The following is a 22461-nucleotide window of genomic DNA, read 5'->3' as shown; positions in this document are numbered from 1 at the left end:
CAGCACAATACAGGCCCTTTGGCCCACCGTGTTGTGCCGCCCTTCAAACCACACCTAAGACTATCTAACCCCTTCCCCCCACATATCCCTCTATTTTAAATTCCCCCATATGCTTAACAATCTTTTGAACATGACCAACGTATCAGCCTCTACCACCACCCCAGGCAGCGCATTCCATGCACCAACCACTCTCTGGGTGAAAAACCTCCCTTTGACATCTCCCTTGAACTTCCCACCCATTACCTTAAAGCCATGCCCTCTTGTATTGAGCATTGGTGCCCTGGGGAAGAGGGGCTGGCTGTCCACTATATCTATTCCTCTTAATATTTTGTATACCTCTATCATGTCTCCCCCATCCTCCTCCTCTCCAATGAGTAAATCCCTAGCTCTTTTAGTGTCTCCTCATAATCCATACTCTCCAATCCAGGCAGTATCCTGGTAAATCTCCTCTGCACCCTCTCCAATGCCTCCACATTCCCCCCCCCCCCCCCCCCCCCACAATGAGACAACCAGAACTGGACACAGCACTCAAAGCACGGTCCAACCAGAGCCCTGTAAAGCTGCAACATTACCTCGCAGCTCTTAAACTCGATCCCACGACTTATGAAAGCTAACGTTCCATAAGCTTTCTTAACTACCCTATCCACCTGTATGGCAACTTTCAGTGATCTGTGGATATGAACCCCCAGATCCCTCTGCTCCTCCACACTGCCCAGAACCCTGCCATTAACCTTGGACTCCGCCTTGGAGTTAGTCCTTCCAAAGTGTACCACCTCACACTTCTCCTGATTGAACTCCATCTGCCACTTCTCAGCCCAGCTCTGCATCCTATCAATATCCCTCTGTAAGCTTCGACAGCCCTCCACACTATCCACTACACCACCGATCTTTGTGTCATCCGCAAACTTGCTAACCCACCCTTCCACCCCCTCATCTAAGTCATTTTATCCATCCAGTTAAAAATATTCGGCAACTTGTCCTCTACATCTGTTGGTGGAAGCAAATTCCACAGGTTCACCTCCGAATGAAGAAATTTCTCCTCATTTCAGTCCTAACCTGTAACATGAGACTGTGACCTGTCATTCCAGACACCCCAACTATTGTTAACATCCTCCCTCAATAGCCCTGAACAGCCCTGTAAGAATTGTAAGTTTCAATTGGATCTCGTTCTTCTTGGCTCCAATGAATGCAAACCTGGTTAACTTAATCTCTCCTTATGATGTAGTCCCAGCATCCCAGGAATCATTCTCATGATCCTTTGCTGCACTCTCTCTATGGCAAGTATATCGTTCCATAGGTAACAAGACCAATACTACACACAATACTCCCAAGTGTGGTCTTACCGTAACTCTGTATAATTCTAGCAAGATATCCTTAATCCAATACTCAAATCCTCTTGCTGTGAAAGACAACATAACATTTACCACCTTACAACTGCTCATTGCAATTGCATGTTTGCTTTCAGTGACGTGTGTACAAGGACATCCACGTCTCTTTGTACGTAAACACATCCCAGTCTATCACTTAAGTAATACACTGCCTTTCTGCTATATTCCTCAATTTTCAAAGTCACCTTGAAGCCTCTTCACAGTTAGAGAGCTTTTGAGATGACCTTTGGTTTTCTCAATTCATTTCATCTAACTGATCATCCTAATATGTCCTTTTTTTCTTTTACCAATTAATTGGAAAAAAAATCTCCTTCTTGCTTGCTGTTTACCCATGAGCACTGCCTCCTCAGACACTTTACCAGTTAGTGGCAATTTTTCCTCTTATTTGGTATGAATATCAGTACCCCAAATTCAAATTCATCATTGCAACCCGGCTGGCTTAATTTATCTGACATCTTGTTTATAATTTCCCATGTCCAGGGCATCTACTTGGCTACCTCAACTTCCTGCTGTTCTGTTACCTGGCCACTACCATCTCCTCCTCCCTCCTCCTCCTCCTCCTCCTCCTCCTCCTCTTCCTCCTCCTCCCTCCTCCTCCAGCTCTTGAATCCCTTTTTATCACGATTTCTGACTGCAGTGTTGTAGTTGGCACAATCCTTGTCCGCATCATCAGCTGTTCCATTTCGGCACAGATTCCCTCTTCCTTCTAAAGAGATCTTCCAGAACTCGGATGCCACTTCTGACTTATCTCTGAGTTGAATACTTGCCACAAAAATTGTGCCCATCTCTCCCAAAAATCCTTGTCAAAGTGTTTTCAGTCTGGTTTCCATTCATTTCACAACAGGTTAAATCAAATCTGGATAATCACAGGCCTTTCAAATTACCCCCAAACATAAGCATCACACTAAAAGGGCTTGTTAACACATCTTTCAACAGGAGCAACTGATAAACTTCTCACTGATGCTCAGTATTCTGTCAGAGCCTCGCTGCTCTAGATGCCTTTATTGCCTTCATTCAAACATGTGAATAGTAATTAGTCATCAGTTGTTTGCAGTAAACTTCAAAATAGTTGTGGCTACACATGCTTGCTTTCAACATTCAGTTAAATTATCTTTAGTGACTGAAGTGCAGAATGCCAGAGCTGAAGTTGGAGTAAATGCTCATGTCACAAGTCAAATAGTTAGTTCTGGGACCTCATGAACTCTAATAAAATTGAAGTCGTATGGGTTCTTTGTACAACTCCTAGCATGAAGCAAGAGTTGTGCTTCTTGGAGGCCAAATGTCTCAATTTTGGGACATTGGCGTGTGAAACTTATAATTTCTACAGCAGTATTTTAGGCTCAGATATCTTCAGCTGCCTCTTTGGTGATGCCTCCTCCAGTATTAGGTCAGAAATGGGGTTGTTGCTGATGATTGCGGTACCTGGTTTCATTTGCAATTTTACATTTGGATAAGGTCAGAGTTTAGAGAGATGATTTGTGCCACCCAAGTGACAGGCATTACAACTTATTTTACACCATCAAAATCCTGGGAGTCGTCATTGACTAAAATCCAAATTAGACCAGCAGCATAAATGCTCTGGCTACATTACAGGATAGAGGCTGGATATTCTACAGAGCGTAGTTCGCTTCCTGATTCCTCTCTATTGCATACAAGGCAAGTCAGGCGTGATGGAATATTTTCTACTTTCCTGTTTAGGTACATCTACTCCAATACTCAACCTGACACAGAAAAAGCTACCTGCTTGTAAATGACTATATCCACCTAAAGATACACTCACTAGTATAATGTGATTGTACTGTGTACTATTTATGAAATGAGCTGCAGCAATCACCAATTCACATCATCGTGACATATTACAGTTCCTCATTTCAATGCTAAAATCTTGGATCCAAATGAACTGCCGGTGTTCTAAAGAAAGACTCACCAGCACCACCTTGAGCAACCAAAACATTTCATTCCTGCTAGGGATGTCCATGTTGTAAGAAAGAATCTAAAATCTGTGCCTTTCCAATTACACTTAAGATAGTGTATATCATTGTGATACAATGTGTTCTTTCTATTCTATTTTGACTTGCTTCAATCGAAAGTAGTAATCTTGAAATTTATTTTACGGTATTTACGCATTGACTCATTGGTTTGGCGTCGTAGTGAGGGCATTTTTGGAGGCTCCAGTCTTCTCAAACTGCACACCCAAGTCCTCTGAGTTTATTGTTGACTTGTTTAACCGTTAATCTTCATTACAATGGATTCTTGAGGCATGGGGAGGCTCTGACAGGTTCTAGTTTAGTAGATTGTGATAGATATAAGAGTGTGTCAGATTTCAATTGGAGGAAGGTGGGTTGGGATTTATACCACCCACCTTTGTTCAGAGCAGTGATAATGGTCTGATCCCATTGCATGAACCTGATCTACAGTACTCGCAGCTTCCTGAATTTTGTATGTCGATATTGCCTCATTAATGAGCTATCACCTCAAAAGTACTTAAGCTACTTTGCTGACTGGTGTACCTGTTTAGTTTTCCCCTCTCTTCCCCAATAGTCTCCAATTTGATGAAAGCTATATATCTAAATCATCATAATATATTTTTGACTTGTCTTGGGATGGCCCAAGGATGTGAAGGTTAATTTTGTATTCAATATCGAATAAACTCAGTAATGAAACAGTTCAAGGCTTTATGTTACATTTTTCATGACAGCTTGGAAGCAAGAGCAGTGTTTTGGTTTTATATACAGTAATTGATTGATATACTTATACTAAGGAAATTAGGTTGGAATTAAAAATCATTTTCATTTAAAAAGGAATAAAAAGGGGCGCTTGGGTGCACTTGAAGAAAATTATTTCATCAAGAGTTTTCAGATGACAATGAAACCAAAAGCTACGGTTTTAACTTGTCAGTACCTCTGAAATATGATTATGTAATAGCATGTGGCCTGTTGTCATGTGGAAGGAATTTTTTTTTGGGCTGCAGTACTGTATGTCATACCATCAAGAACTGCATTCTTGTAGCTCAGAATAACAATATCAGTGTTTTAGTACTGCCTCAGCTAGTAATTATAATTTTAAAAAATGTGATTCCAGTTCCTTACCTAAATGTAATTTGTTTAATATTAATTGCTATGTTTGATTTGGTAACACTACTACTGGAGCAGTTAGTTCTCTAGGTGTCCAGTCAATAACTGTTGATCAATGCTCAATACTGAAAGCAAGTTTTGTGATATGTGGCTGCATGCAAATTGACTATGAGACTTGATTGGCTGTAAAATATCATTGAGGCTGTAAAAGGTTTTATGTAACTATATGTTCAATTGTCAAGTGAGAGCACCTGGACCTGAGGTATTGGCTTTTTCCACAGATACTACCTAGTATACTGAGTGATTCCAGCATTTCCTGTTTTTATTTAAGCTCTTTGGCTTGCAAAATAGTTTGGAAGAAATTTTCATTCTTTGCTGCTCTTTTCCATTATCTGCAAAACAGTGATCCTTTCACAGACCAGGAAATGGAATGAACAGGAAGTAGATGCCAGCACTATCTCTGTTCCAGTATGAGTGGAAACTCTGTGAAATGGCCAGATTGGAGGCAGGGTGAGGGAACGAAACATTGCTGACTATGTTTTTTATGATTTATATTAGCTGTAAACATGGCCAATGTTAATACTTTAATAAAATTATTTTAGAAATGTAAATTTCCTATCTATTGTAGACGTTGTCAAAGCAAAAGGTAGTGTTTGTAATTTAAGTAAATCTCACTTTCCACTATTTTTTTCCCATTTTCTTATTTTGTATACTGCTTAGTTTGTGGACATATGACATTTTATTTTACATTTCCTTTAGCAGGATTAATAAGTCAATAATGTTTGCTTAAATTCAGAGTCTTGATATTTCTGATCTTTAAGTCTGAGAAAACTAAAATGCACAGTCTGTGCAATCTCGTGTAGCACATGATATATGTAGTAAATATTGCCATTTCACTCATATCTAGGACTTTGGTTAATTGGCTGTTTTGTATTAAGTGTTTGTATCACAGATTTTCAAGATCTGCTTTGCCAAAATGTACCAAACAATGGTACAGGGCAGAATGAGGCCATTCAGCCCTTAATGTTTACCATTTCCATTCCTTTGCCTTCTCCCCATAGCCCTGCAAATTCTTTCCATCTGGATATTTATCTAATTCTCTTCTGAAGAAAGCAATTGAATGTGTCTACTGCTAACCCTGGAAATCCATTTCAGATCCTCACCATGTATTATGTTGAAACGTTATTCCATACATTACTTTGTGTTTTTATTTGGCAGTCATTTTCATTAGCTCCCATGATCCTTGACCCTTCTACCAAAAGACACAAATTCTCTCTATCTACTCTCTCTGTATCTTTCATGAATTTAAATATCTCTATCAAACCCTCTTAGGGGATTTTATGGAAATTTGGGATGAATAAAATGGAATTAGTGTAGGATTGGTGTAATTGGGTGCTTGATGGTTGGTGCGGCCTTGTTTCTATTCTGCATGATTCTATGACCTCTGATGCAACTACATAATGTTGGGTAGAAAGTTCCACAACTTGTACTTGGCAACAATGAAAAAATGGCAATGTACTTTCATGTCAGGATAGTGTATGATTTAGTGGGGAATCTGTAGGTGCTGCTCTTCTGCTTCTTTACATAAGGACGTAAGAAAAAGAAGCAGTAGTAATAGTAGACACCAAGCTCCTTGAGCCTGTTTCAGTATCACTTGGCAGCCAACTGGAGTAACTAACAATAATTCACAACTGCTATTTTGGAAATCAAATAATCTTTTTATTGTACACAGATTTACATTCTGATATAACAATTAACTTGGTTTTCATAGATGATCTGTTCTGCTAATTCAGTGATTTTCTCATTTAACATTAACTATCTGAACATTTAAATTAACAGGAAAGTAGAGGGATTTGTAATGCATTCAAAGGTGCTTCATGGATATAATCCGAATAAAATGATGCTGAGATGATAGAAGTGGGTGACAAGTGAATAACTTTAGGCTGGGGAATTTTTGGGTCCAGTACTTGCTAGCCCCAAGTAAAATCAAGGTTGATCAAAATTGGGAGAGATATTGATTGGGTAATATAAATGTGTACACTCTTCTTATAGGAGCAAGTCTTACTTTTTTAAATGCATGGCATTGAAGTAAATATTAACAAGATATGGCCAATTTTATCAGGTTTTTGGCTTTCCCGGTCACATGATACATTTGCCATTGCCCCATCCATCTATATGATATAATCTCCCAGTGGGAACCCTGCATTCTGTTGGAAACTGCAGAGCATTCTGTCATTGCTCAAATCTGAATTATTTTAAATTGTTGGTTGAAAGTCTGTACATGCCTGTGGTCATGCTTTCTCTGCTGCCACACTGCTGAAGGCTAGATTGTCTATGTGCCATAGTAGAAGGTCCATTGGTGGTTCCTTTACTGTTAGCACTAATAGTTGCAGAGCCAATCCTGCCAAGACCGATGAAAATAATTTTTTTAAAAAACCTGCAGATGCTGAAACTCTTCAACCTGAAACACCACCTTTGCTTTTCTTTCCATAGATGTTCCCTGACCTGCTGAGTGTTTCTAGCAGTTTGATTTTGTTTCAGGTATCCAGCACCTGCAGTTCCTTTTTGATTTTCGATTATTGTCGAATGTAATGTCGCTTCTGTTCCAGGAATGCCAAACCTGAGGTCCTCCTCTGCTCTCTGGTCAGATTTCAGCTGTCTCCTTTGCTTTCAAAGCAGGTCTTTGACCTGAAACGTTAACTGTTTTCCTTTCCACGGATGTTGCTTGACGTGCTGAGTGTTTCCAGTAGTTTTTGTTGTTTTTGATCCATGAGCAATGTTGTGACCTCTGTTTCCAGTGTTACATCAGTTAAAATAATGATTAGGTGCTGGTTACTTGGTAGAACCCTGGTTTATATATGTTCATGAGCTTTCTGTGTTTCTATACTAAGAAGTTCATTGGCTCGAGTACTTGCTGTCCATAAGATTGTGACTAATTAAGATTGAGAGATACTTAGCTGATAGATGTGCTCGTTGTCCCTGTAGGGAGAACTCTTAGTTAAATGCAAGGAGCTTTGGTGCATTTCATAAGAGAATGCTGCTGGAAATGAAAGGATGCAGTCTGCTAATGTAGTTAACTGGTAATTTGTCTCCTGCTTGTTCACCAGAGTCCCTGGACCACCATATCTTTGACTTGTTGGGTTACTTAGAGCTGCAGTGATGGGAAAAATTCTAGTGGTAGGCCTGCCCCTCCATGTGACATACGCAAGACTGTTTTGCTGGTTAACTATCATTGTAGCAATGCAAATAGTACTGCATTACTTTATCTTAACTAATTCAACAATAAAAAATGATAGTATATTGTAATATTTATCCATATGTATATAATTTTGAACATGTAGTGAGTTTCAAAGTTCTTACATTCTTTTTGTTTCCTTTATAGGATGGCTCATATTTGGCAGAGTTTCTGCTGGAAAAAGGCTACGAGGTGAGGCAATGCAGATATAACGTTGGTTTTAACTGCATTTACTCTGTTTTCTGTCTTTGCAATTTTGATGAAAAGTTAAGTGAAATTAAAAATCAGACACCTGCATCATGGACTGCAATGTCCACAGTTTTTGTTCCCTGATCATGGGCATCTGATGTTCTAATAAGTTCTGGACATCTACAGTCTATTATTTTCGATTGTGCATGCCCTGCCCTCCTCTGCCTTTAATTTTACCTTAGCTGATCTGCACTTCAACTTCATTTATCTGCCCTTGCCTCATATCACTGGATACCCATGCATAACAGAGATATAATTTTGTCTTGAAATCTCCAGTTGCTTTGTTATTAATGTTATTTATATGGACTTCCAGAAGACTTTTGACAAAGTTCCAGATTAGAGAATGAGAGTGAATGAAGTTAGAGAGAGCCCACTGTACCATCCTCCTCACTGCCTGCCTAAACCTGATAGACTGGGGTCTGGAGGGGCAACAACACTGACCTTCTACTTCCAGACCAGGCATGCATAGACCATAGGCAACAGTTCCAAGCAGGGGACTGGCCCAACACACTCTAGACCAGATTACTTACTTTATAAATCTGTCATTTGCCTTCTAACCTATTACACTGTGATCTATTTTGATGTGTATCTCTCAATTACTGCCTTATTGTTATAAAAATCCTTTACTGTTGAATTTAAAATACTTATAGGATTTTTCTTGCCATTTATTCAGGTCATTTCATTTATACTGCGTCTTACCTCATGTATAGACCATGGTTACTTGACTGTACATGTAGAATTTTCATTCTTTTGGAGGCGTATATTAATTGCACTATATACTTTGAATGCATGCCACTCTCTTTCTATAGAGTTACCTTTCAAGAGCTTAGCTTAGTTTAATTTATTCACTTTAAACTTATTGCTTCAAAGTCAGCCTTATTTAAAAAAAACCTGGTTTACATATAATCCTTCTTCTCCAACTCTGTCATACTATAATCATTGCTTGAAGGATGTTTCATTACTGCCAGATTAAACCATATGCAGCCCTCTTTATTTTTCCATTTAATTCTTAATAGAAAGCATTCCAGATGGTTTCAGATACAGTCCATATCAACGAGACATCATTCCTAACTGGTACCAGTGCTCGTGTCCCATGAAATGGAACCTTTCCTTCTCTCATCATTGTTTCAAGCATGTGTTCTACTTTCTTGATTGCCTATGGCATTGGTAATAACCCTAGGTTAATCCCTTCCTTAAAGGAATGAAATATGATTGTGTGTTAATATTTCCCCTGTTCAATTTTTTTTATCAGTGGTATGTTGACTGGCATTTTTAAAGATTGGCAGGGAATGTCCACTCTGAACATAAAAGAATTGTATTTCTTTTCCCAAGTGATTTGTTATTGATAGGCATTAGCTGTTTTCAACATTGGGTGAGTGAGTCTTGTATTATAAGTTTTGATCTGAAAGTATTGATTGCAAGAGTCATATTGGGATAATAAATTTAGTGTTGATTAGATTTTTGAGATAATCATGAGGAGAAACCGCTTATTCTCTTGTCTTTGTTTCTTCTCAAACAGTAAGGAATATTTATCATCAGATGATCTTAAAAAAGAAACAGCACTGTCTTCTGTGCAAGAAGGTTGCAGATTTCTGTCAGATTAAGCTTCAGAAATACACCTAACATTCACTTAGAGGAACAGCTGGCTTTCACCCATTTAAATCTCAGCAAGTCTGAATCCCTTGCAGGTGTGGCTGAGTATTGAGTTCCATGACTTATTCTGTGACGTATTCTGGACGTAAGGGCCCATTAGCAGAGCCTCATTTTGCTGGGATTCTTTGGTATTACATTGGAAAATCACCTCTCTGATCCTAAGGTAGATCAGATTTGGTTAAGATCAGATCTGGTTACAATCAAAGTCCCCATTTATTTGAATGGGGATTGCCAACCTGGAGATTAGAAGGAAAAAGGTAAGTGAGGTTTTTGTTTGCAAATTTAACTTCTTGATATTTTAATGTAATTTTTAATTATTGTTTTATTTTAAAATTTTTAATCATTTACAACCATTGTTATAGTTTGTAAATGCCTCTGAATATCATTTAAAATCTTTAAAATTGCTATTTCAGATTTGACAGGAGATCAAGCTTTGCCTCCAGCTTTGCCTCCTGCCAATGGTTTGAGAATGAGGCTCAATGAATGATGACAAGATTCAACACGTTTTTTTGTTGTTATACGTTTCTTCTTAGGTGCATGGCATTGTACGTCGATCTAGTTCTTTCAACACCGGGCGTATTGAGCATTTGTACAAGAATCCTCACGCACACATAGAAGGGAGTAAGTTTGAGTTTAGATATTATTGGCACTTTTAATATCAAATTGGTTCTTTGCCAAATTTACTTTTCATTTTGTGTTGTTTCCTGTACAACTCCACTATTAAAAGCTTTTCCTGTTTGTTAATTGATAAGTATTCAATTTGGTGATTTTGATTTGATTGCTTTGAAACACATTTTCACGTCCTCTTTATACTTCTATTTACTCAGAATTTTCTGCCTTGGTCCAGCAATAAAGATGAAATTGTGGTTATCTGATATATTTTATTAGGACTGATACTAAAATCATTTTAGTTAAATTTGGTGATGCAAAGTTGTCTCAGCTGCCAAGCTACCTTTAATAGTGTGAGGAACTTCCCTGTCAATTAGCAAAAATCTGGCAAAATATAATGAGTTGTGTTTGTTTATTTCAATCTAAAAAGCTGGTTGAACTAATGTATGATAAAGGATAGCAATGGAATATTACCTCCTAGAAATGTGACTTTTTGCCATTTTTGTGTGCCAACTGGGTAGAGTGCCAATGGCAAATCAGAATGTGTAAAAACAAAAAAATTTGAAAAATCATGAGTTTCCTGGTTTGAAAAAAAGTTATTGGGTTCACTAATCCCACCTGTGAGATTCACAGACACTGTTGCTTGTTGTGCTTGGAGCAGCAATGACATTCACATGCTGGTCAATGGAAAAGGATAAATGATAATAAAGATATCTTAGCAGCTTGAGGGTTCCAAGGAAAGCAGATCAAAAGATGAGTGTGTGGGGAATGTAGCAGGGGAAAGGGAAATCTGTGGAGGGGATTGTTTTAATAGTGCATGGGCTTCCTTAGCTGTGGAGCAGGCAGGTGTGTCCATGGGACAAGTGCTGTGATAAGGCTGAGGAGCAGGTGAACCTCATTAAGGCTGATGGCCAGAGGATGAGCGTTGAAATGGTCCAAGGGCTGGGTGTTGTGATGGAGCCAAGGGAGGCATAGGCAAGGCCACAAAGAGACTTAGGGGCTAGGAGATTACTGTTGGGATGGGGCCAATTGAGTGGTGTGGATGGGGCAGGAGGTCAGGTGCTGAGATGGGACTGGGGTTTTATGCCATGATTGGGGTTATGAAGTGAATGCTGTTATGGGCTGAGGGGATGAGATTCTGGGAATGAGTGGGACTATTAGTCACAATCAGACTGGGGGATAACCTGGAGTCATGATCGCACCCATGTTGCTGGTGACAGGCATTTTTAATACAGTAAAACATATTGGGCTAGTGGATGATACATAGGGTATAACACTGAGAAACAACAATAGTCTCGTGATGTCCCTTTGACACCTATGATTCACTAATTGAAGTGTGCTGTATTCCATGTTTTATGTGAATAAATTGCAAAGGGCATAGATTGCAACTATTAAATCTAGGTTCTGCTAAGTAATTAAAATCTGTGCTTGCTGGTGACATCATCATGTGCTGGAAATACATTGGACAAATGAAACTTGTATTGAGGTGAATGGCACCCAGAAGTGTCTAGTCCAATTTCCTGATGGTTACAGACACTCAAAAGTAGGCAAATTTTGCTTTTTGTACCAACTTAAGAATAGGTTTGATTTCTAGATGTACTTTAGTAATAAAAGGAAGGACAGTCTTCAACTTAAGGCAACTCGCTTACTGTGCAACAAAACTGGCCAGTCCAGCCATAATATTGGTACATTGGCAGACCACCTCTCTCCATTATCATAACCTGACATGCTGGGCATGTCCTGCAATTGTGCATTTTGTAACTGCCTTCATTTTATAACGCTTAGTTCCTGTTTTAGACCCTGTCTCTCCTAACTGCTCCCAATAACCCATTGACTGGGTGACTTTGCTTACAGCTTTATCCCTGTGGCAACCCTGGCCTCACCCTATCAGAGATATTTCCTTTATCACATCCATCCCTATCCCATGCTGTCTGTTTCCAAAATTAATATTTTTTTCTCTCTTCCCAATCTTGAACTGTTAACTCTGTTTCTCATTCTACAGATTTTGCCTGACCTGCATTTCCAGTGTTTGTTTTAGATCTCTGGTACCTGCACTTCTTGGTTTTCAAGAAGGTCAATTTTGCTGGACTCTGCCTATTACTTATGGTCCCCACAGGGTTGTAGTTATTTAGTTTAGATACAGAAAACCACTGCAAGAGGGCTGGGGCAACTATCCCTCAGGTGACGTAACAAAGAGGCCTCATATCTGGTGTACTCTCTGCAGGCTTTGACAGATGTCCATATAATGTTAAAATATACCAAACTGAAATAAATGATCTTCAAAAATAAAGATGTAAATATTTTTAAAAAGTTAACTAAGATGCCAAACTAAAGTGAAATAATTAAAAAATACAGCTTACAGCATCCTTTGTGTAGAATCCTCATTGAAGTCAGTGGGATCTCAGATCATCAGCCATGCCTGACTTGGTATGTGGTCTGGGTGGTGATTTCCTCAGCATATTGCGATGCTGAACTTGGCCACTGAGTTCCACATGGTGTCCAGCAAAACACCGTGTCACTCAGTAAATCACAGACATGTTTGTGATTTACTGAAGTTTCAGTGAGGAAATTGCCATCTCTGGCAATGTTTTCTCATGAGGAAATTTTCATATATAGAATATGCTTTTAAATTTAAATTTTGATGGTGCGTAATGCAAAAAAACGGATTTATTTTTGCCTTCAGTCTACGTAGACTGAGTACTTCAATTTTGAAATTGTGACGGCACTAATTGCTTTTAATATGATGTTACTGCAGTAGAATCCACTAAATTTATACAATTTATATCTAGTATTGGAGAAAGAATTTTGTTGTGGTTTATCTTTGGCTAAGAGAACAGTAGTTCAAGGACATGAATTCCTACGTGTAAGAAAGTGAAAATATCAAGCTTTAGAACAATGGGAATAGAGAGTGTTGTAAATTATAAACGGGAAGTGTAGAAACAAACCAAGCTGTGAACTGGCTTAAGTCCAGTCACCTTTCTTTGGATCATTCTCAATAAGGATAATGGATTACTGACTGATACTTTCTGTTGTTTGCTGGAGCATTAAGTTAACTGAGCACTCATTTTATTTCCCATTTTCTTCTTGATAGTGCAAATATATAGTAATATGATTTTAGATATATTAAACCTTAGTTTTTCTGTTCCTAATTCCACTTGATGGCAAAGACTCAGGGTTTTGAATGCTTTACCAGTGACCTTTTCATTGAAAACCTTCATTCGTTTTTTTGAATTATACTTATTTTACAATGACACCATCTTATTTTCCTGATTTTTAAAAAAAAATTCAGTTATTTAGTTATTTTGCAGCACTGGTATACTAGCTCCTTCCTAAGATTCTCAGATAAGCCACTACTGCTCTGTCCATTGTCATTCCTTTTCATTATTTCATTACTTGAGGGGAATTACAAAATCACTTATCAATAACCCAGGTTGACCTAATTTAAGTTTGACTTCAAAGTCAATGGACAATGATTTGTTAAAAACAGCTCACTCCTAATACTAACTTGAGTTCTTGATTACAGATATGATGCTGCACTATGGGGATCTCACTGACAGCACGTGCCTTGTAAAGATCATCAATGAAGTGAAGCCCACTGAAATCTATAACTTGGGTGCACAGAGTCATGTTAAGGTACATGATTTTTAGTAGAATATTGTATTTTTGGTGATGCTCAGCATTTTAGGAAAATTAGGCAATCATTTATCATTTGGGGGAGGGATACGGTTTGGTGTGATCTCTGATTGAGGGAGAGAGTGGTGATGATGGGTCAGGAGCTGCAAGGGGATGGGGGATAAGGGTTAGGTTTGACAGTTCCTGGTGCAGACGTAGATTCAGGTGATTGGAGGATGGTTATATGAGGATTGTAAGCATGGGAGAGTTGTAGAGTCGTATCATGAGGTCCCAAAGGAAAGCTGGTAAATAAAAATATAAAGGGAACCTACCAAATTTGGGTTCCCAGATCCAGGCTGGGATCTACTCAGATAGACTCCCTTCAAATTATGCAGCTGTGGAGTATGTGGAAAAATGCAGAACTATGCAAATTTTATTGGGTTGTGAGTACACAAGGGCGGGTGTGCTTTGGCTCAGCATGACCTAATCGATTCTGGCAACACTCTAAATTAATTTTGCACCAGAAATAATGTCATTGCATGAGTGTCTGAAGCAGGAAACAGCTCATCCAGACAACTATGATTTGTGATAGTACCTGGTTGAATTTCTGAAAATCAACATTCTCTGTAAAACAAATCAACTTTGAAATACCGTGATTAACATTATCTGGGAAATCTTTTACTGCTAATCTCCAACCTTCAACTTCTCTCATACTGCTGAAAAAACACAACACTGGGTGAGCAAATTATTCAACAGGATTTAAACGGTGGATAAAGTACTGAACATATAAATCTGCCTGAACATGCTGCTTGAAGAAACAGTTTCATATAATGTTTGTGGTGTTACTTCACAGCTTTAAGTCTCTGTGATTGTCCTTTTTACCTCTGGGATATTGAGTTCGAAATAATTATTATAATTTCTGCTGCCACATGTACTTGTTTAAGCAGTAATCGATCTGCCTATTAATCTTCATCTGACTGTCTAAAGGACTTGCCAGTTATTATTGGTTGTCATTATCATTGCTTTTTTTTTGCCTAATCTCTTTCCTTCAGCTTTCAACTGGGCTTTCCTATTTTCCAAACATGTCATAAGGAAACAATACCAAAAATACCACCCGGTCTATCAGCTTTTTCCCAGGGTTGGGAAATCAAGAACTAGAGGGCATAGGTTTAAGGTGAGAGGGGAAAGATTTTATAGAAACCCAAGGAGCAAATTTTTCACACAGAAGGTGATACATATCTGGAATGAGCTGCCAGAAGAAGTGGTTGAGGCAGGTACAATAACAACATTTAAAAGACATTTGGACAGGTACAAGGATAGGAAAAGTTTAGAGGGATGTGAGTCAAATGTGTTAGATGGGCATCTTGGTTAGCCTGGATGAGTTGTGCCGAAGGGCCTGTTTCTGTGCTGTTTTACTCTATGACTCTTATCTGTAAAAAAGCAAAAAGAGAGCTGGATGTATCCCATGTGGACCCGTATTTGGCTGCTGCTGTTTTCTTTTTGGTGACTTGTTGATGGATTGGATCTATGAGTTTTTGAAGGTTTGCTGCTTGCATTAGGAAGGTGCACAATGTGACATAAAACTGCTAATATGAAATGGAAATGATATTGCTCTAATTAAGCTTGAAGGTGGGATGATAAATATTTTCAAGACCTGTTGACCTTACCATAAAGCACTGATGTACCACAATGACACAGCAATGCATTAAATTAGTTTTTATAAATTCAACTACTCACTTTGTTTCAAAAGTAGGATATGAATGTGTTGTATCCAAATAATAATTGCAGTAGCTATATTTTTTGAAAAAGGAATGTTTAGATATTGAGGTATGTAATGGGACTCACCAGGATAATAATAATTAAGGCAACAAAAGGCAGAGGCAAAAGTTATAGCTATTGTGAGGAATGCATTGGAATCCTTTTAGCATCTTACCTATTTTTGTTGTTGAAGGATAAGCAGTATATATATAAAAAAACACTTCCTATTTAATCAAATCCTTTGTAATGGAGACCTGATGCAAAATGACTACCTATCCCTAAGTGTTGTGTTATCTTTTCCCATTATCGTTTGTTTTGTAAGTGATGTATGACTTCTAAGTTTGACTTCACATGCACCTCCTGTTTCAAAAAATGGAATATTAGTCTACAGTATTTTTACATGTTTATGTATTTGTGTTGGCTGCTGTCTCCCAGAATCTACAGTCCTCTATGAATGTCTCGCTTCCAGTTAATTAAATTAGAAAGTAAGAAAGCAAAATAATAGGAAATTAGCCTAGTTTCCCATAGGAAGCACACAGAGATAGAAGTGATATAATATGATTATAGATGATTGCAGCAGTCAAACTTTCATAGAAGAATAAACATATGTCATTTTGAAGTGTGAATATTGTCTCATAAGGTACTTTTTTTCTAAAACTTTTTGAGAAAAATATTTTGAATCACATTAAGAAGTCCATTTTCATATGTTTACTATTTATCATATTAAATTAATTTGCTAAGATTTAATTTATGTTGTCTAATTTGCAAGATTATAAAATTAGGCCTTTTTAAGACGTATGTTAGCTTCATGGCCTTGCAAAATGGAATGGCAGGCCATGTTTTGAAATGATAATTATTTAGAGAGGAAAATTCCCAATTCTGGCTCTTGTGCTGGAGTGGGCAGGGCCTGGTATGGTCCAAATAAATGATGACCTAGTGAACCAGCCGATGGCTGATCATTGATGATTGACTGCAGATTATCTTGCAAGAGACCTAAAGGCAGGTCTTCAAAAAAGCTGCAGATACTTAAGAAAAGGAGAAAATAAATTTAAGAGTAGTGATAAGGTAAAGAGAAGGCAAAGCCCCATCCCCCATCTTTGCTTGCTGTTAAAGTGGTACCAGGTGTAGCTTCTCCATACCATATGTCTTGAAACCTAGTCACTAACACTAAATTATCACTTTATTTTGCCTGTTGTAATGAGAGAAATCTAGCACAAGAAGACGATGTGCAGTAATTTAAATTAGATTGTTTCTGGAGATCCATAATAAACACACATATTTATACATGCACACCATGCGCACATATGTGCATGTCCTTAATGATATTGTTTGGAAGAATTGGGATTCCCCACTGGTTTTCCCCTCCCTTACAGACATTTCTGTGATTCAGTATTGTTTTTATGCTTAGATACAATATTTACGCAGGCAGCATTCCAGACTTTGCTGCTTGTATTTGAGGACAAATGTTATCGCAACACTCCCAATTTTCCATTAATTGCTTTGCCATAGAAACTCTAGGGAAGATGATAATGTAGGTGTATTGGTAAGCTCAAGAAGGAAGCAGTAAGGAGAAAAACTGTGGAAAACTGCTGGAATACACTATCAGAAAGAAGAAAGCCAACAAAACCTGGTGTTTAAAGGAAGCATGCTCAGGAATTCAAAGAGGAATTAGAGAAGAAGAATGCCTGTGTGAACTGGAGAAAGTAACAGGAGTATTAGAGCCACTGAAAAGATATGGAAATAAAAAAAAAGCTGGGCTTGATCCAGAGGTGAAGCAGGAAGACTATCAGGGTAAAATGCATGGAAAAGAAAGGCAAAAGTATCTTTATATCACTCCATATATCTGTATTAATTTGGATACTTCAACCATAAAGCATCTGAGATACTCATATATATTCATAGTTTGGATTTTTTTGGAATAGAAACTTCCTGTATGTTTTGCAATATTTGATGGAATATTGGGTGGAGCTTCAATTTGTGTTGTGACAAAGCAATGCTCTAGCAAATTTCAAAGTTGCTGCATGCCATTGGCCAACAATTAGGGCCATTTTTAATTTTTTTGCTTGATACCATTACGTTGCTTTTTTATGTTCTTAGGCTGGTTTGTATGTGCTTCACCTTTCAGTTTAAGTTTATTATTTCAAATGAGGGAAGGGTGTTTTAATACTTCCCTTGATGTGTTGTAATCCATTTAATCTCTCTGGAACAGATGGTTTGGCTGCCTGGAAAGTTAGTTAGTTTAGGGAGGAAGCTTACACAGCAGTCACTTATGTAATATTATATTTAAATCAAATACTTTGGCAAAAGTTTTGGTCTGAACTGTACATAACACGTTTTTTTCACTGTCTTGTCTTTAACCTGTCTATATCTGTCTGATGTTTTATATCCCATTATTTATTTCTGGTCTCTTTTTTTTTATTGCCCATTTTCCTTTTGATTGCAATCACAGATCACTTCATCAGTATTTTGAAAAAACAAATTTTGCTTCCATGTTCAGTCTTCTTCCTCATTTCCTGCCCCTTTGCACTTGCCTGTCCTTTGGGAATAAAAGATCTATTCGTAAAGGTGTTTCTTGAAGTTAAGTGTTCAACTCAAAGTGATGAAGGAAACAAAAGTTGGAACACTCAAAGATAATTTTCAAGGATAAATCTAACAATTTTAAGTAGGAAGAGCTTATTATCTTTTCCAGCCACCAGACAGGTGGGTAAACTGCTCTTTTTTTTTGCCTGATTCATTAGCATGGCAGGGCTCCCATCTGAAGCAGGCACTTCCCTGGTAAGGCTTTACACTGGATTTGCTGAGTAAATCAGAAATGGAGCTGTAGCCAACAGAGGTTTGCACCTGGGTAATTGGGATCTGAGCCTTCTGGTTGCTGCCAGGAATCTTTCTTCTCTACAGTGAAGAGGATTACCCTTCATCCAGGATCCATTTTTGATGCTTTTCTGGGATCCTTTCCTGAATGAGGAGAGCCAGGTAACTCAATATGCTGGAGAGTGACCCAAAGATAATGTGGGTTGAGAAAGAGGTGATCTGCAAGCTCTCAAGAAAAATCAGAGGTGTACAGCATTAGCCTTCTATCAAAATTTTGTATAGCAGCCCAGTGTCAAAGTTGGGGTTCATGTTTACCCTACTCCCCGTTTTACTCCCTATGTGTACTCTGCTCTCCACCTGATCTCCATTTCCCAACTCTCCTCCTATTTGCTATCCAGTGCCCCCAATGATTTGTGGGAGGATGAAACATTAGAATGGTTTACTTTGCCAATGCAAAGATATCCATTGAGTGGGATGGGTAGAGGAAAACCTTCATTCCCTGTCACTATGAAATATCAAGCAGGCAGCTTTTCACCTCTCTGTCTGATTGAGCCATTTAACTAGAGAAATAATTCCTGAGTATATTTCAAAAAATATGTTATTATTATTCCAACAAACAATCTAGCACACCAACAAATGCAGAAGCTTTCATGATCAAAGCAATCGCTATTTTTCTTTCGGATCCAGGTCGTTAAATACCATCGGTTTCTGCATTGGTGCACTTATCTCTGATTCAGAGAGTCATGGGTTCAGGCTGCACTCCACTTTTTATAAGTAAAATATTCAGCAGGGACAAATCATATTCCCCATTTATAGGTAACTCAAATTTATTTTAATATTTATGACCAAAATTTGGTTGAACTAGTTTTGCCTGATCAATAAGGGAAGGTCATACTTGAATCACTTAATATTTTTAACTGATTTACATCAAGGGAAATTTGGTAGAAGATGTACACCTGCAATTCATCACATGCCAGTGATCCTTGTTAAGAAAATTAATATGCACAATTTTAATAGAAATATTCCTGCATGGATGGAAACATAGCTGGAAAAGCAGCAGAGGGACAAATGGATAGTATTAGGTTGGTTATGTTTAGGTGGTGGCATACTCTTTAAATGGTAATTTGTAGTGAACATGAAAAATGAAATTGAACTTGCTGATTATTCCAAACCCTGGGGCATGGCAAATAGACAAATTAGAACCGAGAAGTTGAAAGGGGAAAATAATGAAAGTTATCAACATTTTTGAAAGAACAAACAATTAAACTGGGGATTATTTCAAAAAGATATAAACATGAACTTTGAAAAAGTATTATCACACTGATTTTCATTGGAACGTAGAAGAGAGTGGAGCATGAGTTGTCATTTAAAATAAAATCTGGCATAAGGGAACATAAAGTGATGTGTGAAAAGAGCATGAACTTGGAATGAGAAAAGATGAACAGCACTGCAACATCAGTAGAGGTAATATGAGTGAAATGCCCTTTTATAGTAATAAGTATGTATGCTCACCAATGCTTAGAGGCTGGAATTCTTGGGTGATGGAATTTTTGCTTTTATTCGTGATATCAAACATTCCTGTATATTCGATATAACAAAACCCAACTGCCATTGCAGTTGGTGACTTCCTGTTGCACACATTTATCCTTTATCACAAAAGATTTCTGAATTAATTCCACTTGTATTCAGTTTAATAAGCATTTTTGTCTGGGCCTGTGCTTGGTAAATGAATAAGCATGGCTCAGAATGATTCATTTGAATTGGTTGTGATCATAATTGAGAATATTATAAACTGTTTGTCTATGCCTGATTGAAATGCATTTATAAAACTACGTATCTTTTAATTATTGAGAGTTATTAAAATAAATATTGTTATGAAGATATTATTAAAAAAGGGGTCCAGTTTCTCCATTGAGTGAAATTGGCAGTTTGGATGCAAATTGTGCTCAAAATTGCATTAAGTTCCTAATGTGAAGTTATGGTTCAAGTTTTCACTTGGATCTGTTTGTTTCATCACAGATAAAATCTTCCATGAACCAGCTCAATCAGGAAGCACTTTAGAATGCAATTATTTACTTTTTCCGTGAATTTAAAACTATCCCTTGATATATTTAAGGATGTCAACCTGGTGTATTTTGGCCAGTAGATTTGAAAATGATTTTCACACAATAAAAATTATGAAGTATCTAATCCACCACCTGTGTATGGCTCACATAAACAATTCAAAATGATCTAATAATCATACAGAACAATTTATTGCTTTCATTGATGGAGTAATTAGTTTCTTGCTAAATTAATAATTCAAAAAGCTTTCAAATTATACCTATTCACATTCTTGCACCATAACTTTACAAGCCTCTTTAAAGAGTTACAAAGGGCACAGTCTGCAGAAAGTCATAGTAATAATTATCTTGATGTGGGGCATGGTCAGTGCAACATGTTGTGGAAGCTCTCTATCAGGGTGTAGTTAGAACTTGTAATTTTTTTTCTGCACATATTCAGTTGAGTCATGAGATGAAGGGGTTGATGAAGAAAGGTTGATAAGGTTGGCTTATACTCATTGGAGTTCAGAAGAATGAGGGATGATCTCATTGGAACATTAAACATTTTGAGGGAGATCAACAGAGAATGTTTCCACCATTGGGGTATCTATAACTAGTGGCAGGGCGTGGGGAGAGAATAATATCTTCACAGAAAATAATATCTTCACAGAGAAATGCTGGAATTTGGAGCAACAAATAAGATGCTGGGAGAACTCAGCGGGTCAGGCAGCATCTGTGGAGGGAAATGGGAAGTTGACATTTTGGATCATGACCCTTGATTTGAAATAATGGCTTGTCCATTTAGAGAGCAATGAGGAGGAATTTCTTCCCTCTCAGAGAGTATGAATCTTTGAGCTGTGGAGGTGGGTCATTATATTAAAGGCAGAAATTGGTAAGCACTTAAACTACAAGAGAATCAAGGGATATGTGATGAGAGCAGGAAAGGCCAGGATTGAATCAGTCATGATCTTACTGAATGGAAGAAAAGGCTAAGTGAGTTAATTAGCCATCTCCTGCTTCTAATAGATTATATTTTGTATTGTGCCAGCATCTTCTGTACATGTCAAATTCTTTATGTGTTTGTGTGTGATGTGTGCCAGGAAGCTGTTTGATACTTAATTTTGTGACTCAGTAGTTAGGGGATCCCTAATTCCATTAACGAGAAGACCACCTGTGCAGCTGAGAATTGATAAATCGCTGCTGAGCCACATCTGGTTCCTTGTTTCTCCCTTGTGTTTGAGTTCTCTTCTGCATGGACATAAAGAAGAGACCTGTGGGTAATGGAAAGTTTGGAACAAATGGATGAGGAGTACAGTGAGAGTATCTGAGAGGGCAAGGCATGACATTGCTCAGTGATAATTGTTACGGACTCAGTGAATGTCCCTTTAAGACAGAGTGTGTGTGTGTGTGTGGCGTGCTTACGTCAATAGAAGATAAAGGATGTAATGACGTTGTTGAAGAAGGAAGAAGAAGAGAGAGAGAGAGAAGGGAGAGAGACACCAGCCTGCTAGTTTTCTGTATCAATGGATGAGAAACAATAACTGTGTCTGCCACAGAAATCCATGTATGGAAATTGGAAGTAATCCGGTGGAGTTCACTTTGTTGCTGACCTGTAGAAGGAAACAGGTATTTGTGTGTGGACGACCACGATTCGGATGCTTTTCGGGGTGAGGAAGTTACTACCGAGTAAACACTGAAGTGTCGTTTGGGTTCCATCGTGGAACATTTGGATTTCGTATTTACTCTCTCTATGTTTCTCTACATCTACGTCTTATCTTCAGACAACGGTGGTTGCTGAAGAAGCGTTTGCTCATGTTTCACCTTATGGCTTGCGGAACTGAACTTTAAGAACCATTCCTGAACTTGGAGTTTGGGACTTTGCCACACACACATGAAGAGTTTAGTTTTTGGGGTTAACGTTCAAGGTTTAACATTTTTGAATTTCTAACATACTAACATTTTTACTTTTATTTTACGTATTATCATAAGTAGTGATTAATAAAATAGTTTTAACACTGAATCATGCTCAG

The 22461-nt window shown here is 37.9% G+C and overlaps 1 protein-coding gene across 1 annotated transcript in view; it reads left to right on the top strand.

Annotated features, from left to right (window-relative positions):
- gmds (GDP-mannose 4,6-dehydratase) overlaps positions 1-22461 on the top strand; it is a 490748-nt gene that overhangs the window by 55958 nt on the left and 412329 nt on the right. Inside the window, exons 2-4 of the mRNA XM_052016962.1 lie at positions 7845-7889; positions 10133-10220; positions 13732-13841. Of these exons, the coding sequence (XP_051872922.1) occupies positions 7845-7889; positions 10133-10220; positions 13732-13841 (243 nt within the window). The remainder of the gene's footprint in view (positions 1-7844; positions 7890-10132; positions 10221-13731; positions 13842-22461) is intronic.

Source organism: Pristis pectinata, chromosome 5 (genome assembly GCF_009764475.1).
Source record: "Pristis pectinata isolate sPriPec2 chromosome 5, sPriPec2.1.pri, whole genome shotgun sequence".
NCBI classification, from domain to species: domain Eukaryota; kingdom Metazoa; phylum Chordata; class Chondrichthyes; order Rhinopristiformes; family Pristidae; genus Pristis; species Pristis pectinata.
This window is presented reverse-complemented; position numbering and strand designations above follow the sequence as displayed.